This window comes from Gorilla gorilla, chromosome 11, assembly GCF_029281585.2.
Source record: "Gorilla gorilla gorilla isolate KB3781 chromosome 11, NHGRI_mGorGor1-v2.1_pri, whole genome shotgun sequence".
NCBI lineage: Eukaryota > Metazoa > Chordata > Mammalia > Primates > Hominidae > Gorilla > Gorilla gorilla.
Window position 1 is genome coordinate 37669639 of NC_073235.2, and position 17907 is coordinate 37687545.

The 17907-nt window shown below is 37.0% G+C and overlaps 2 protein-coding genes across 7 annotated transcripts in view; one reads left to right on the top strand and one right to left on the bottom strand.

Moving 5' to 3' along the window:
• Positions 1-17907, top strand: part of RAB3GAP1 (RAB3 GTPase activating protein catalytic subunit 1) — a 124418-nt gene that overhangs the window by 97699 nt on the left and 8812 nt on the right. For 4 of the 6 annotated variants that reach the window (XR_008677878.2, XM_055380850.2, XM_004032588.5 and 1 more), the window contains exons 18-23: positions 99-236; positions 3387-3614; positions 12293-12389; positions 12486-12589; positions 12724-12839; positions 14329-14431. Coding sequence is in view for 5 of the 6 variants with exons in the window: in XM_055380850.2 (XP_055236825.1) it covers positions 99-236; positions 3387-3614; positions 12293-12389; positions 12486-12589; positions 12724-12839; positions 14329-14431 (786 nt within the window). In the remaining variant the exon portion in view is untranslated. Of the gene's footprint in view, positions 1-98; positions 237-3386; positions 3615-12292; positions 12390-12485; positions 12590-12723; positions 12840-14328; positions 14432-17739; positions 17761-17907 lie in introns of all 6 variants that reach the window. The other 2 variants (XM_004032589.5, XM_055380851.2) reach the window with 1 other exon arrangement.
• The window catches only part of ZRANB3 (zinc finger RANBP2-type containing 3), a 368239-nt gene continuing 364284 nt past the window's right edge, over positions 13953-17907 (bottom strand). The window contains exon 22 of the mRNA XM_055380837.2: positions 13953-14889. Coding sequence (XP_055236812.1) covers positions 14821-14889 — 69 coding nt within the window. The 3' untranslated portion in view covers positions 13953-14820. The remainder of the gene's footprint in view (positions 14890-17907) is intronic.

Here is a 17907-nt window from a genome sequence, read left to right on the forward strand (position 1 = left end):
TGCTATAGCTGAAATGAATGTTGTCTTTATTCTATTTTTATGGTACTTCTTTTTCTAAAAAGGGCTGTTTATGAGCCTTGTCCTTTTGTGCTTCACAGGAACCAGCACCTATGACAGAAGATCTGCTAGAAGAGCAGTCTGAAGTTTTAGCTAAATTAGGTACATCGGCAGAAGGGGCTCACCTCCGAGCACGCATGCAGAGTGCCTGTCTGCTCTCAGATATGGAGTCTTTTAAGGTGGGTCACACTTGCAGAGCTCTGGGGTCTATTTTGAGCTATTTTGGGATGAAACTGTGAAAATCACTCCGTAAAGTGGTATAAAGGCCTGAATGTCTTTCTGTTAAGTGTTTGGATTTCATTAGTAGTTCAACACTCTGCCACCATCCCCCCAGAGGACATAGTCAAACTTGTTTCTTAAGTTTTAAAAAAGCAAAGATCTAGTATTATTAATAGTTGAAAGTTGAGAATAGAATCATTTCTATATGTGAATTGGAGTGGTTTCTTTGTTTGTGTTCAGCCAATTTAATGGAAGACTTTTAGGAAACTTAGGATTTAACATGGGTCACTTCACTCAACGAACTTTTGAGCGCCTATTGTGTACCTTGCACTGTGACTAGATGAGTTAAGAAATACAGTGTTTACCCTCAGTTACAGTTGATTGAGGTTGTGGGAGGAGATATGTAAGGAATTGTCATGAGTTCTCTTATGGAGGCAGGGTCAAAAAGACTGACTCTGCTGAGTAGGTCATGAAAGGTTTCTCAGAAGAGTAAGAGTCACTATTTCAGATGAGTAGGCATTTGCTATCTGAAGAATATTTTAGGGTTAGATACAGGTCTGTATTTCGAACATACAGGATTCAGGGAATGGTGACATTTGGCTTATTAGCTTAAAAACTAGGAATGAAGAAAGGACTTTTATTTTTGAAAGCAAAGGCAAGTCCACGTATATTTTAAAACCCCAAGTGGGTAGCCCCATGGGCTACAGGGCTTCCTTTCCTACTGCTGATACTCTGAACTATCCCCAGGCCCAGACTTCCCTCTTTATTTAACCTGTGGTGGCCTCCACCTTCCCAATCCATATCCTCTACTCAGTCCTGCTTCTGTACTGTTTAGGCCAGTGTGAGTTTGATTTTTCTCTGAAACACCTGTGTATTATTGTTAAACATAAACACTCCACAAACACCTATGCCACTTTCATCCTTTTTTGCTAGCAGATTTAAGTGACAATAAAAGGGAGCCTTTTGTTTCCTGCTTATTTTACCCATCTTTTCTAAATGAAAAACATCTTTAGTGAACCTCTTAAGAGCTATATGTTTTCCTTGGAGACTAAAATGATACAGAAAATCTGCAAGTTCTATACTGCCATGTGACAAGAAACAGAGGAGTTGCTTTAAAACAAATAGTTGGTACAGTGGATAAAGAGAAGCCAGTTGGCTCTTGGGGCACATGTCAAACCAAAAGGTAGAGAAGGGAATTGGCTTAAGGTGTGTGTGCACAGCAGGAAATACCAGCCTCCGTAGCAGTAATTTTCCATCTGACCTCTAGCTGCCTTCAGAGTCATCTTTCCCTGTCCTGCTGCGGTGTCTTTGCAGAGGCATGCACGGGAGGACATTCCAAATAGGAACTACGAAAGTTTTTCCCCATGGAAACATACTACTCCTTCTTGGTAAAGTTCTATATAGTTCCTCTAACACTGCACTTCGGCAAAACTGTGATTCATTAGACTATTTTGGGCTAACCTGGGTACCTGCAAATCTTACATGACATTGTTTTAACCAGAAAATAGACAGTAATTTAAATAGTCAATTTACATATACACCCATATGTAGAAATCAGATAATACATTTAAGGAAATATGTAGTTATTCTAAAATAGATATGGTTGCCTTTACTTTTTGTATAGGGATGAGTTAGGGGCTCTTGAGAGTCCCCAGAGCATTGGAAGCATATACTAATATGTGCCTGGGCACCTACACCTACACCTCAGAGTTCCAGAAGGAGAGGGTGGATTCTGGAGCATGCCCTTGTGGTACATACCTTTAACAGTAAAGAGAAGATAAGCTCAAGTGAACCTTGGCCTTCTCTTGGTAGCTATGTTCAGCCTAGTATAGTAAGGACAACCAGAAGGAAGAATTTTGGTATGAAATGCCTTTCTTCAGTATAATCTATAGTGTATGAGTGAATATTATTTTCTTTTGAAGTTTATGCTCTTTACTCTGGGCCTCTGGTTTCCTAGGATGTTTTCATGTGGGTATGATGTTGACTGATTAAGATCTAGATCTTTGTACATGAATCCTGAGTCACCCAGTATCATGAAATAATCTTGACCCACTGCTTTTGCCATGGACCGTATCATAACCCTTTTACATTTGTGTTGTTGACAGTCAGTGAAGGATCTTCTAGGGGATATGCCCTTAGGGGTATATCCTAAGATGGTAGGGATGGTCATGCTGGTAGCCCTTGAGCCCAGTGAGGAGAAACTGGTAGTTTTACTCTTCACATTTAAGACAGAACGTTCTCATCATGGTAGTTTTCATGCCCATCCTTAGGACTCTACTAGTACATCACTGGAACACTTGTAGAAAGACCTCTGTGCCTTACCACAAACACTGGGAAGCCTCGTCTTTTTTTCCAAGCTTGAAGTTAGAATCACTGAAAGGTTTTTGGCATACATCATCATTAATTCTATAGAACTATCCACTGAGTAAAACTTTAATCAGTTTGGTTCCAGAAGCTTGAAAAACAGTAGTTTGAATTCCAACTCGTTAACAGCACAAAACCAATTAATTTGATGGTAATTTGTTATATAAAGTACAAGAATTTGATGGCAGAATAGAACAGTTTTGAGGTTAGCTGACATTTATTGCAGAACCAGTATTGATTTATTGAGGAAAAGAAGAACAGAACTTTTCCATCACTGTGTTATTCTGATCATGTGGTGTATTATTTAATTTTTACTTTTCTTAGTATTGAGTAGTTATTATACTGTAATATGAAACTAAGCTGTGTAACACATAATGTGTTTAAGGAAATGATTTTCTCTTTACATCGAGTTTTTATATCCAAATTCATTGAATGAAAGTGTTTTCATTACTAAGTTATATAACACATAATGTGTTTAAGAAATGATTTTCTCTTTACATCGAGTTTTTATATCCAAATTCATTAAATGAAAATGTTTTCTTTTTCTATAAAGCTGAGAAAATAAAAATAAAATGCTTTTGGTACTTTAACATCTGACCTATTTTAAAGGTGACATCCAAATTCATTTTACATATTAGATTGTAAAGATTAGATAGGCTTTTTTTGAAAATACAATTTTGCAAACAGGCTTATCAGTAACTGTTGATTTTCATTTGATTCTGCTGAATTTTTTTGTCTTATTTTAGGCAGCTAATCCAGGTTGCTCCCTGGAAGATTTTGTGAGGTGGTATTCACCCCGGGATTATATTGAAGAGGAGGTGATTGATGAAAAGGGCAACGTGGTGCTGAAAGGAGAACTGAGTGCCCGGATGAAGATTCCAAGCAATATGTGGGTAGAAGCCTGGGAAACAGCTAAGCCAATTCCTGCTAGAAGGCAAAGGAGACTCTTCGATGATACACGGGAAGCAGAAAAGGTAATTGAGGTTTGAGTCTCTAATACTAGAATGCAAATTACTGTTCTTATGATTTAGGAACTCACTGTCATAGACGTGAGAGTTTTGGACACACTTGAGGTGCAAAGCATTGAAATTCAATGAGCGTTTTATATATCTACTATTCACATTTAAGATTCTAGAACTAGTTGCAAAGAGGGCAAATAATAGGCATGCATAGTTTAAACAGACTGCTTACCATTGAACTGTCTCACAGTATATGTTAAAAGTGTTAAAAATGGGTATGTCCTTTGAGCTAGCAGTTCTATCACCAAAACATTTATTAAGGAAATAATGAGAAATATACAAAGATCTATGTATATAAATGATGTTCAACAAAGTTCTTAAGTGAAAAAGTAGAAACAACCAAAGTTTCCAACAACAGGGACTTGGTTCAATAAATTATGGTATATCCATTAGTGGCCAGCTTTACAGCAGCTATTAAAAAACATTTGGAGTTATGGAGAATATAGTGGCACCTGCCTGATATTTAATTGCCCTGCACACCTTCCTACCTCCTCCACCCCCCCCCCCAAGAAAATCCCGTGAAATCAATAAGTAAATAAATCCATGCATTCAGCATTACTAAGAGATAGAAATTTCAATGACCTTCAAATTAACAGTAAATAGAGAAATAAGCCAAATTCCAGTGGAGCTCCCACTGCTCTAAGTCTATGCAGATATAGTGAGTAGGGGGCAGGAAAAGAAAAAGAGCCAAGAGATACAGAAGACTTAGATGAAACACAAAGTCACCCCAGAAAGAGAGAGCTTAACACTACATGCCAAAACACTGAACACAGGTAGGGTTTGCTAGTTCACAGCACTTGCCACAGGGAAGGGACTTGAATGTAAACAGGGCTAGAAATGGAGCCTTGGAGAAAATCAGATATATAAAGAAGGAGTGGATGGGAATGATGAGAAAAAGGAAATAAGAGGGGAAAATTAAGGATCTTGCAGAAATGAAAGAAAAACAAGACAACCAGCCTCCCTCATCTCCCTCTATCCATTAAAGAAACTTCAGAAGAGGGCACTTTGAAGCTATTTGTGATATTACTAGGAATAGAAGAGAACAGACCACATCCATATAAAACTACTTTACAAAACAGAAAATGCAAATCAGCTCATTTCAGGTAATGAAAATATTTCCCAGAAAATCAGTCACAAAACAGAAGAAAATTGTAACATAACATTCCAAACTGAATCAGATATCCTCTAACAGTTAAGGAGGATATGAAAAAACCATGTTTAATCAGAAATACTAAAATCAAGAACAGAGATGGACCAAAAAACCCCACAAAGAAATGAAACCACAACTGATTTAGCTCAGGATAGAAGTAAAAGAAAAAAGAAAACCATATAAAAAATGAAGACTAAATTACAAGAGGCCCAAGTTTAAATTTTATAAAGGGCATTGAAGAAAAGTGGGAAAAGAGCCCAGAAAATGAAAATGAGATATAGGAGTAAAAGGAATTGAAGAGAAAGTAGTGTCAATGAAAGATAAGAAAAGTCAGAATATTCAATTCATTAGTTTCCTTTAAGGAGAAAAATCAGAATACTAAGACAGAACTAATACAGTCCCTATGGCTTAACAAAGAGGATACGTTTTGAGAAGCTCCTCATTAGGCAATTTTGTTATCATGGGAACATCATAGAGTGTACTCACATAGACCCAGATGGTATAGCCTACCACTCAGGCTAGAAAATTAGTGGAATACAAACTTTCTATTAAACAATATGGGTGAAAGGGGAAAATACAAATTGAAAGTACAGAATTTTTGAAAAACAATGAGGATGAAAACACTGCATATTAGAACCTATAGGCTATACTTAAGAAATTGATGAAAAGAACTTTCATAGCCCTGTATCAGTAAAAACAAAAGGATGAAAATAAATGAATTAAATTCCTAACTAAAAACCCTAGAAAAAAAGTCAAAAGAAAACAAAAGGAAGCAAATGAAAAGGAGAGAGTGTAGAGAACACAAAACAGATGAAATTAATGAGTTCAATCTAGTTCTTTTAAAATCAACAAAATAGAGAAGCCATTAGCTAATTTAATCAAGAAAAGGGAAAGCACATATATATAATAAAATAATAAATGACAAAAAGGGCACATATTAGTAACTACTGATACAGAGGAAATGTGTTAAAAATACTACTTTGCACATCTCTGTGTATGTAAATTTGAAAATCAAGTTGAATTAGACAATTTCCTAGGGAAATTCCTACCAAAAATATAATGTATATCAAAACTACCCCCAGTAAAAACAGAAAGTATAAACAGACAAATTTTCATAGAGACAATTATCAAGGAACTGCCACATTAAAAAGAACCAGGCCCAGATGGTTTCACAGGGAAATTCAACTAAATATCAAGAAACCATATAGTTCCAATGCTACATAAATTATTTCAACACATAATAATTGGAGGAAATTTTCCAACTTCTTTCTGTGAAGCAACTGTAACATTGGTACCTAAACCTGATAAAGATAGCATATTTTTAAAAATAGCAGACCAGTAATACTTAAGAAATTTAATGCAAAATCTGAAGTAAACAGACTCTAATATCATTTTAAGAAAATAATACATGTTGATCAAATATGAGGATGATTATTTAGAAGTCTGTTTATATAATTTGCTTCATTAATAGATTTAAGCAGAAAATTGTATCTCCATTTATGCTGAAAAAACTTTTGATAAATTTAACTTAAAACTCTTGGGAAAAGAGTGGAATAGATGGCTACTTCCTTAAAATAAGAAAATATATAGAAACTTTAGTCCTAAACACAGCATCTTAATTTGGGAAGCCTTAGGGGGTCACTAAGGTCAGGAACAAAGCAAGGATGCCTGACATCTCCACTGCCAATCAAAATTGTTCTGCAGGTATTAGCTAGTGTAATTAGCAAGAGAAAGCAGAGGCATGGGAGTTGAAAGAAGAACTCTGTTTGCAGTGATATGACTGTATACTTGGAAAAATTCAAAAAGTCAATGTTAAAACTAATAAAAACAAAAGAATCCAGGAAGGCAGCATGATATATAGTTAACATACAGTAATCAGTAGCATTCATATACACTAATAACCATTTAGAAGATCTAAATATAATTTTCATTATAAGGGGAAAGTAAAATACTTAACAGAAAATATTTGAAATCTTAATGAAGAAAACAAAACGCTCCTCAAAAACACACTTGAACAACAGAAAGATAGCCCTCAAACTCCTAGGCTCAAGTGATTCTCCTGGCCCAGTTTCCCTAGTAGCTAGGACTACAGGTGAACACCATGATGCCCAACTAATTATTTTTCTTAATTTTTTATAGAGATTAGATCTCAGTGTGTTGCTCAGGCTGATCTCAAACTCCTGGCCTGAAGCAATTCTGCCTCATCTTCCGAAAGTGTTGGGATTACAAGTGTGAGCCACTGTGCTAGCCTATGCTTTACTTATTCCAAAAAATAACAAGAATGGAAAGAGGAAAAATAAACCTGAAAGCAAGTTGAGATACATTAATCCAGCTGTATTTTAAATGAGTAACATAACCACACTGACGGGGATTGGTGAAGGGAGGATGGAAAATCTAATCCAAGTGATTTATCGACACATCAAATGTGTTTGACTGTATACTGTCAGTTGTGGTGGGGGATGGGACTGCAAAAAAAATCTTGAGGCCAGGCGCGGTGGCTCATGCCTGTAATCTTAGCACTTTGAGAGGCCGAGGCAAGATCACCTGAGGTCAGGAGTTCGAGACCAGCCTGATTAATGTGGTGAAACCCCATCTCTACTAAAAATATAAAAATTAGCTGGGGGTGGTAGCACATGTCTGTAATCCCAGCTACTCAAGAGGCTGAGGCAGGAGAATTGCTTGAACCTGGGAGGCAGAGGTTGCAGTGAGCCGAGATCGCATCACTGCACTCCAGCCTGGGTGACAGAGTGAGAATCCATCTCAAAAAAAAAAAAACAAAAACAATCTTGAACCCTATTATTATCTAAGCTTGGTTTTTGTAATGATACGGGTACAGCAATTGTGAAACTCTTTTAGATGTATTATTGGTTGGGTGAAGTGAGTAACTAAATATGTTGGTGGTGTTGGAAGCCAGAACTTCTTACTGTGGAAGTGAGATGCAAATATGAAATAAAGGAAGGCAAGGAAGAACCCAGTGGCAATGAATTGGAATTGGAGGTATTGGTGTGGACTTACGAGTTTTTAAAATATGGATAGGTATGTGGGTATGGACATAGTAACTATTTGTGTATATGTATATACACAAGCAAACATTCCCTGGCTTTCTTCTGAAAGAGTCTAGAAGCACTGACACCCTCATAGCAGTGAGCACACATAGCTTGATTTTTTTTAGACATTCCTTTTTTTAGACATTTACTTTTAGTAACCATGCTTTCCTCAGAAAAATGACTGATTTCAACATTGAGGCAAGGAAGGTACAAGATGAACCTGGAACATCCTGGATTGCTTGACAGTAAGGAAGTGCTTTAAAAAAAGATGGGGGCATTTCATAGAGAGCTAACTTGAAAGGACTCACGTTGGCCAAATCTGGGACAATTTTGAGTTGTAAATATTTAAGGACAGGAATGATTATAAACCGTTGGAAAAATAGGAATTCTTGGAACCATATTGATAATTAATGGATAAACAACTAGGGGAAAGGGGAAGTCATTTCCTACAGAGCAAAGATGAGTGGTAAATATAGAGGATATGTTGGAGTTGGAAGTCTTCATTTTGCAACCATGTTCATAGTAAGGATTGGTTCACCAAGAATCAAGAATATTAAGTCTAGGTGGAAAATTGAAGAGCATCATCTTGCATGATTTTTAAGTGTTTCTCTATAGAGTGCTTCTGCATTGCAAGGAAAGTGGAGAAATAGGACAGTATCTCCAAATTAACATCACCAATGAGGAGTAAATGGAGATTGTACACATTGGGCTATGATACTCTGACGGACCCAACACCACTTAACATGCCATTTGGTTCAGGAATGTAAAATCTTAGTCTAATTGTGAGGGAACATTAGATGAACCCAAAATGAGGAACATTCTATTTTAAAAAGATTTTGAAAAAAGAAAAATTTGCAGAAGTTTGGGGGCATATTAAAGACACAGGAGCCAACTGAAAGAGTTCCCAACTGGCCAAGACTGGAACAATTTGAACACCAAAATAAAATAATATTGGATTGTAACTCAGAGTACAAAATAAATATCCTTGAGTTCATACTGGTATAAATAATTGATTGGATATATAAATTAATGGGATAGAAGAGACAAATCCCCTGTGCAGAATTCTAAATGTATATAGATACTCCACCTTCAAGGAGGTGAAGCTAATTCCCACTCTGTAAGTGTGTGCTGCACATAGTGTGTTCCTCCCAGAGAGTACAGTGCACAGAGAGGGGAAAGGAGTGATGTTACAGTGCAGCAGCCCGACTGACACTGTCTCAGCCAGGTGGTGAAGGTTAACATCCACAGGCTAAGCCATACTGGCGGTATGTACTCCTGACATGATGTGATGAAAGTGGCACTTTACCTCTCTGGTCTTCCTCCCAGAAATACATAACCCATCTTAATCATGAGGAAAACATCAGATAAACCATAATTGAGGGAGTTTTTATGAAATACTTGACCAGAACTCAAAACTGTCAAGGTCAGTAAAAACAATGAAAGCCTGAGAAATGTCACAGCCAAGGGAGCCTATAAACATGACAGCTAAACATAATGTGGTATCTTGAAGGGGATCCTGGAACAGGAAAATGACATTAGATAAAAACTAAGGAAACCGCGTACATACATACATGCTGACAGCATTATTCATGACAGCCAAAAAATGGAACAAACCCAAATGTCAGTGATGAACAGATAAGACAAATATGGTCTGTCCATGCAATGGAGTATTATTCAGCCATAAAAAGGAATGAAGCACTGATATGTGTTACAACATGGGTGAATCTTGAAAGTATTATGCTCAGTGAAAGCAGCCAGAAAACAATGGGCTTCATGTTGCGTCGTTCCATTTATATGAAAGGTCTAGAATAGGCAAGTCCATAGAGACAGTAAATTAGATTAGTAGTTGGCAGCAGTGGAGATTGGGAATGGGGGAAATCAGGAGTGGCTGCTTTGGGGTACTGGGTTTCTTTTGGGGGAGATGAAAGAAAATATTCTGGAATTAGATAATGGTGATGATAACATAACCTTGCAAATATGCTAAAAACCACTGAAGTTATCCATTTTAAAGTGGTGAATTTTATGGTATGTGAGTTATAACTCAATTTTTAGAAACTAAGGAAATCTGAATACAGTATGGAATTTTAGTTAGCCAAAAAGTAGGGAGGAAGAGGAAACTATACTCAAAATGCCAATGTTATAAAAGACAGAGTGAAAAGCTGTTCCAGATTAGTTGAGATTAAAGAGCTATGATAACTAAAGGCAATGGATGATCCTTACCAAGACTTGTAGTGGTTGAGGGAAAGGGTCATAAAAGACACATTTTGCGGCCGGGCGTGGTGGCTCATGCCTGTAATCTCAGCACTTTGGGAGGTTGAGGTAGGTGGATAATTTGAGGTCAGGAGTTCGAGACCAGCCTGGCCAACATGGTGAAACTCTGTCTTTACTAAAAATACAAAAATTGGCCGGGCAGTAATGGCCATGTGCCTGTAGTCTTAGCTACTCAGGAGGCTGAGGCAGGAGAATCGCTTGAGCCTGGGAGGCGGAGGTTGTGGGGAGCCAAGATCGCACCACTGCACTCCAGTCTGGGCAACAGAGAAAGACCCTGTCTCAAAAAAAAAAAAAAAAAAAAAAAAAAAGACACATATGGGATCAGTTGACAAAACTGCAATATAGATAGTAGGTTAGATTACAATTATTTTTGTCAGTGTTAAATTTATTGTATATAATCAGAATCATTTGCATTTTGATTATATAATAAAATATTTTTAATTTTAGGAAATACAGATATTTTGGGATAAGGGACATGAGTATGCGACTTATTCTGAAATTATTCGAAACAAGTTTATGTCTATAGTGTGTACACACATGAGAGCAGAGAAAGATGCAAGGGATCCAGAACAGAGGAGGGAGGCAGTTCATATGTGAATCCAGGTAAAGGGGAATCACATATTTCATGTTATTCCTGCAAATTTGTTTTTCTGTGAATCAGGGGAAAACAAAATTCAGAAAGGTGGGTATTAGCAAGGATGTACAACAGAGGGAACTCATTACTCTAGATAAGAATGTAAATCTGTTGAAACACTTTGTAGGATAATTATGTTGTACATTTCCTAGTTCAATTGTTAGGTATATATCCTAAAGTAATTGCTGTACATGTCCCATTTGCACCAGGAAATATGTGCAATAATGTAATAGGAGCATCATTTGTAATAGCCAAAAACTGAGGAGCTATCCACTATTATTAGTGTAGGAACATTTTAATACAGCAGTGAAAATGAGTAAACTATAGCATATTGGAATGATATACGAATATCAAAATACTGAATGAAAAACAAGTCACTGAGGGCTATAAACAGAAACACTCCATTAATATAAGGTTAAAACTAGACAAAAGTAAACAATATATTATTTAAGGCTACATATGTGAAAAAAACCATAAAGAAAAGCAAAAGAATGATTTGTAGTTAATTCTGGGGATGGAGGGTACACAGGAGGACTTGGAAAAGCCTGGTAACATTCTGTTTCCTAAGCTGGTGTTTTCTTTAAACTATTTCTAATACTCTAGTATGTATATTTCTTAATTTAAAAAAAGTTTCAAATCAGACAAAACTCTCTAAGCCAAAAAAAAGTCCACCACAAGTCATTAAACAAAGCAAATAATAAAACAGTATGTAAGTTATTAATTTTTGTTAAGAAATTACATATGCATCTACATTTTTGTGTTTAAATGGACATACAAGTAGTTTGAGAGGATAAACACGAAAATGTGGTTTTGGGGAAGTAGGATTTCAGGAAAATTTCTGCATCACCTGTATTTTTTTTTTAATTTTGAAATCCATGAGCATTTATCAGTCAGACTCACATTATGAGATTATACTTCTTAAAATTTTGTTTATTGATGTAAAAGAATTGTACATATTTGTAGGGTTATACTTCTTTTATCTTTACTGTTGAATAAGGAGCCTAAAGGTAGGGTCCGTGTTTTGTACATACTTCTCTGTATTCTTATAATAAGAATTGGAAAAAAAATAAACCAAAACAACTAAAACCAAAAAATGTGTGGGAAGTCACTAACAGTGTTTAGAAATATTAAGTGAGAAAAGCAGGTTAAAAGGCAGTATTTTACATATTTAATATTAGTGCCCTTAGTACGTGTATTCTGTGTCTTAAAATGAAAATGCTGCACTGTCAATGATTGTTTTCTCTTGGTATTGTAATCAGTCGGTAGTTTTTATTTTCTTTGTATTTTCCTTATTTGCGTGTATTACATAAGAAAGCAGAAAAAAATAGAATATTTATAATTATTAAAGATTGACGTTCTTAGGTGCTTTCAGTAACATTATCCTCACCTTTGGGGTCGTGGTTGCCTACCTGGAGTGCTTGCTGTCTTGTTAAGGATTAAGACGAGTGGCTGAGGATTTGCACTTCTGTAAGTGGCTGCTTCATCCTTTGACACCTGCGCTGATCATTTGTGTGTGCTGCCCCTCCTTCAGGTGCTGCACTATCTGGCAATCCAGAAACCTGCAGACCTTGCTCGGCACCTGTTACCTTGTGTGATTCATGCAGCTGTACTCAAGGTAAAGGAAGAAGGTAAATGTCATATTTAACTAGTCATTAGTCATTTCCAAAGTGAAAGTATATTTTGCTTAATTTATTTAATGCTGGCTTCAATCTTTTCTAAAATAGAAAGTCTCGAAAACATTTCTTCAGTTAAGAAGATCATAAAGCAGATAATATCCCATTCCAGTAAAGTTTTGCACTTCCCCAATCCAGAAGACAAGAAATTGGAAGTAAGTTTGATGTAGTGTCAGAATCTTGCCAAGTGTTCTCCTCAGTTGGCAAAAATAATTTTTAAGATGCGTTTTCAAAGGGCTTTGCTTTTTTGCCATCTCCCAATGTATGCCTCTTCCTTTTCTACCGCCAGGAAATCATTCACCAGATTACTAATGTGGAAGCTCTCATTGCCAGAGCTCGGTCACTAAAAGCCAAGTTTGGAACTGAGAAATGTGAACAGGAGGAGGAAAAGGAAGATCTTGAAAGGTAATTGCTATTTGGCTAATTCAGTTTTGTCTGCAGTAGGAAAAGCCACCGCTCTCTTAAGAAAAATTGTAATAGGATATTAAGACTCTTTTGTGGTAATCATATATTATTTGAAACAAGCATTGTCTAGAGACAGAAATAATTATCATAGCATTTGACCTCTCCCGTATTTCTGAGTCTCTACCAGGTGTTTCCATTCTTCCCACTTTTAGAAACAGTCTGCCAGAGCCTCCTTTTCTAGGGATTCCTTGGTTTGCTCTTGGAGATGTGGTGTCTGGAATTTCTTGTGGAGGAGCTGTTAACTGTGTTGCTCACCCTGCCCCAAAACTTTGTTTTCAGCTGTTACTATTCCTTGACCACAGGGTGCAGGTGCTGAAGCCATTTCTGCTTACTGTTCCTAGTTGTTTATTTTAAACAAGATTTGTGATTGCAAAGGTACACATCCTATGTGCCTTGCGATTATGTTTTGAAAGATTGACCAGATGGCTTTTCTCAGATGAAGCAAATGATTGGGGCATTCTCTATATGAGACTCGGCACCATTACCAATGGAGCTTAGATCAGTGTGAGGCCCTGTTCATTTTTTGCCCATGTTATTTGGAAGGACAATATTGTTTTAATGTGTGATAAAGTGTTCACAAATTAGCTTGTTCAATGGCTTAAATTTGTCATCATTTAAAAATTTTCATTAGCCTTTCCATAATAAATGGCATTATTGATGCTAAATAATATTGTATGGCAAGGCATTTGCTGTCTTTTAACAAGTTCGTGTTTGAATTTTATGTCTTTTGTTGGGTGAAGTTTTCTCCCAGACTGCTTTGCTCTTGAAAATGTCTTCCTTTTAAATGAGAAGAATAAGCTCTAATCAAGGGACTCGTTTCTAAAATAGTAGAGTATGAATTAGTGAGCAGGTGGTGCAGGCTTGGTGGCTTTGTGCCTTCAACTCTGTTAGTTCCACCATACGTTATCTGTGACATACTTGGAAGTTCAGTGTTTCCAGCGTCTAATGGCACAGTTTACAATTGCGACTTTGCCCAACACAAGTATTTTAAGCATATGTGCACATGTGCGTGCACACACAGACACATATCCCTTAAAAAAAAACAAAAACAAATATGGATCATTGCTTTTATTGGATAAATATAACTTGGTTTATATTATACAAATTTTTTTTCATCTTTTATTAACTGTACCATTTTCTAAGCTTCTAGACTGAAAAAAATAGACTGAATATTTTTTCTTACACTTTGACAGAGATAGGCTTTAAACGTTTTTTATGAGCACAGGTGAAAAAGCAGGAGGATTGTCAGTTAAGTCGATAATAATTCCAAATGTCAACCTTATCTTGCTGTAAAATTTCACTCCAATCTTGTTGGGTTTAGCCAGTATCAGCTTGAGGATTTGTCCACAAAACTCCTGTGGGAGGATGGACGCCCAGTGGCCTGGACAGCTCACTTTCCACCCTTTCATTGCCTGTCTCTGTCTCCTAGGTTTGTGAGTTGCCTGCTGGAGCAGCCTGAAGTGTTAGTCACCGGTGCAGGAAGAGGACATGCTGGCAGGATCATTCACAAGCTGTTTGTGAATGCCCAGAGGGTATGTGAGAGTCATTATTGACTCCATCATGATCTCTCCAAACCTCTACTTGGGAAGAGGCTGTTTTAGTTCCCACATGTGGCTGATCACACTCATGTCACCTGAGTGTAAGTCTGGGCATTGGGTTTGAACACTGAAGAAACAATGATTTCTGAGTCTTCGAAATACATTTGATTTCCTACATGTTGAATTAAAATGATAAGTATATTCTAGGACCTAAATTTTAAAAATTAGAAGAGTCCAAAATCCATTGTTATAGAAGCTGGCAGGGAGTCAGTTTGCAATGGCCAGTGCTGTGCTGTGGGAAAAAATGTTTACTCACAGGTACTTTCAAATTAGAATGGAGTTCAGTTTTACCATCTTTAAACCCCATGTAGGGCAAAGTGGAGTCACAACTCAGCTTGAATTATAAATATAATTGTTCTTGTAATGGTGAGGAGATCTACCTTTGAGGTTTCCTAGAAAAGAAGAGGAAAACTTCAGATTTTTAGGGCTATGGAAACAGATTTCAGCACAGAAAGCCCAGTTTGAAAAATTATCATAACTATTACCTCTAGTAGTGAAAGTAAAGATTTTAAAATTATATTGTATCTTGGTTACTGGCTAAGGGCTCTGGCATCCCACAGATAATTCTCAGTTCAGGGCTCATTAGTATTAGGGATTCTGATAAAGGCATTATGTGCACTAATTACACACTTCCTCTTTTTTTTTTTTTTTTTTTTGAGACGGAGTCTGGCTCTGTCGCCCAGGCTGGAGTGCAGTGGCGCAATCTCGGCTCACTGCAAGCTCCGCCTCCCGGGTTCACGCCATTCTCCTGCCTCAGCCTCCGGAGTAGCTGGGACTACACGCGCCTGCCACTACGCCGGGCTAATTTTTTGTATTTTTAGTAGAGACGGGGTTCCACTGTGTTAGCCAGGGTGGTCTTGATCTCCGGACCTCGTGATCCACCCGCCTCGGCCTCCCAAAGTGCTGGGATTACAGGCGTGAGCCACACACTTCCTCTTATATGGCACTGTGATTACACTAGAATGACCCAGTTTTGAGAGTGTAATTTTCAGAAACAAATAAGAAAAAGAATTTCTATGGGTCTACACGTGGAATAACAACTGGATAATCCCTGTAGAGTTAGTCTGGAGTACACCTAGTTAATATATTCAAATTCATAGCCAAATACACTGATAGGAATTCTTAGCAAGAGCTAAAATCTGAGTTTGTTTATAGGGCAGCTCCCTAAACCTCAGAATTTCAAATTAATAACCAAATATTTATTTCCTTATAAATTAGACTTCTAGCAAACAATAGATGCTTGCTTTGATTTATTTTGTTTTTCTCTCTGGCATGAAAACAAGAACCGAGTTTGGTTCCACATCTGATAATATCTATCCAGTTCACTACCCAGAAGCTTACAAGCACATTTCCTTGTTAGCTACCAATATGAATGTTCCTCATATTGCAAAAATTCTTTCCTCTTTGATCATTTTTAAAAAGTGACATGTCGGCTGGGTGCGGTGGCTCACGCCTGTAATCCCAGCACTTTGGGAGGCTGAGATGGGTGGATCACCTGAGGTCAGGAGTTCAAGACCAGCCTGGCCAACGTGGTGAAACCCTTTCTCTACTAAAAATACAAAAATTAGCTGGGCGTGGTGGTGAGCACCTGTAATCTCAGCTACTTGGGAGGCTGAGGCAGGAGAATCACTTGAACCCGAGAGGCAGAGGTTACAGTGAGCTGAGATCATGCCACTGCACTCCGGCCTGGGCGATAAAACTCCATCTCAAAAAAAAAAAAAAAAGTTATGTGTTAAGAGGATTTAAAATGTGAAGTATTTATATTTTTAGTCCTGAGATTGTTACTTATTTTAGGTAACTAAGCAAAATTATTTTCCCCAAAATAGAAATAACCTCCTTACCCCCTCTACTGACTGCAGGTAAAACTTTGACAATATAGGAACTTTTATATTTATTTATTCATTTTTTAAAGAGAGGGTCTCACTCTGTGGTCCAGGCTGGAGTACAGTGGCAAGATCATAGCTCACTGCAGCCTTGAACTCCTAGGTTTAAGCAATCCTCTTGCTTCAACCTCCCAAGAAGCTGGAGCCACAGGCATGCACCACCACGCCCAGCTAATTTTTATATTTTTTGTAGGGACAGGGTCTCACTTTGTTGCCCAGGCTGATCTAGAACTCCTGGTTTCAAGCAATTCTCCTTCCTTAACCTCCCAAAGTGCTGAGATTATAGGTGTGTGTGAGCCACCACACCTGGCCTAGAAAATTATAAGAAAATATTAATCACATAATCTCACTACCCATTGATGATTTAACATCTAGTATATACATATGTATATATAATTTTAAAAGTAGGGTTATATTATATAATTACTTCATTATTCTTGTTTTCCACTTAATATACTTAAGATATCTTTCAAAATCACTAAATACAGGAACATAGTATATCATCTTTCAGTAGCCTCATTGTATAGCTAACCCCCTTAATGGCTACTGAAATTGTACATCCACCTACATTATGTCATTTAAGAAAAGATTTTAAAGTTTTCAGACCTTGTAGTGAATGTTTTTAGGGAATTGGTAGACTGTGTAATACATATAACAAGCATCTGGTTGGTACATTTTTAAACTCAGTTCTTAAATGTCTGGCTGAAGTAAACTGTTAGAATTTATTCATGTAACTTTTCTTTTCATTAGCTGATACTTTATATCAATTTTACTAACTAGTCAAGATTTTAACACATTTTTTAAAAAAGTGATGTAATTTCACTTGGTGTTTTTATAGCTTATAGTAATTCTATATGTTTATAACTTTTCTTTAAAATTATAAATAGTAATAAGCCTTATCATGATTATAGGTATCTCTGGTATGTACATACTTAAATGGAATTCAGCAAATAAATGACTGACTGGATTTCGCTTCAGACTTGCTAGATTGAATAACTCTTAGGCACCTATTCCTAAATTCTATTTTTCAAGCCATGAACACTTTTTTTTTTTTTTTTTTGCATCATAATTCCCAGTAAAAGAGCTAGGTTTTTGTTGGTCATTTCTCCCATTAAATGACATCATATGTCACCTGTTGAGCCATGGATGCATGAGTAGTAGTAGATGTCTGCTGTAGTTGACAGCTGGGTGTGCTGTGTTTGGTGTGACTTTGTCTTGAATATTCTTTTGATAGGATCATGTTCCGTAATGTAGTGCATACTGTCTTTGAAATAATCCTGAACTCCCTTGTCTAGCCCTATTTAAACCATCTTGCTTGTTTCCCTTTCATCACTGTTTCTTTTCTTACCCCTTCTCAAGCTGACTGAATCTTCTGATGAGGTAACAAAATAGCCTTTGCCCCTCATAGTTCCTTGTTCCTTCCCATCCCTCTAATTTCATAAGGTCATTAACACTAACCACCTCTCTCACAGTCTGGATTTGGCTTACCTACCTTGCTGATGTTTAGCACAACATGATTTCATGTTT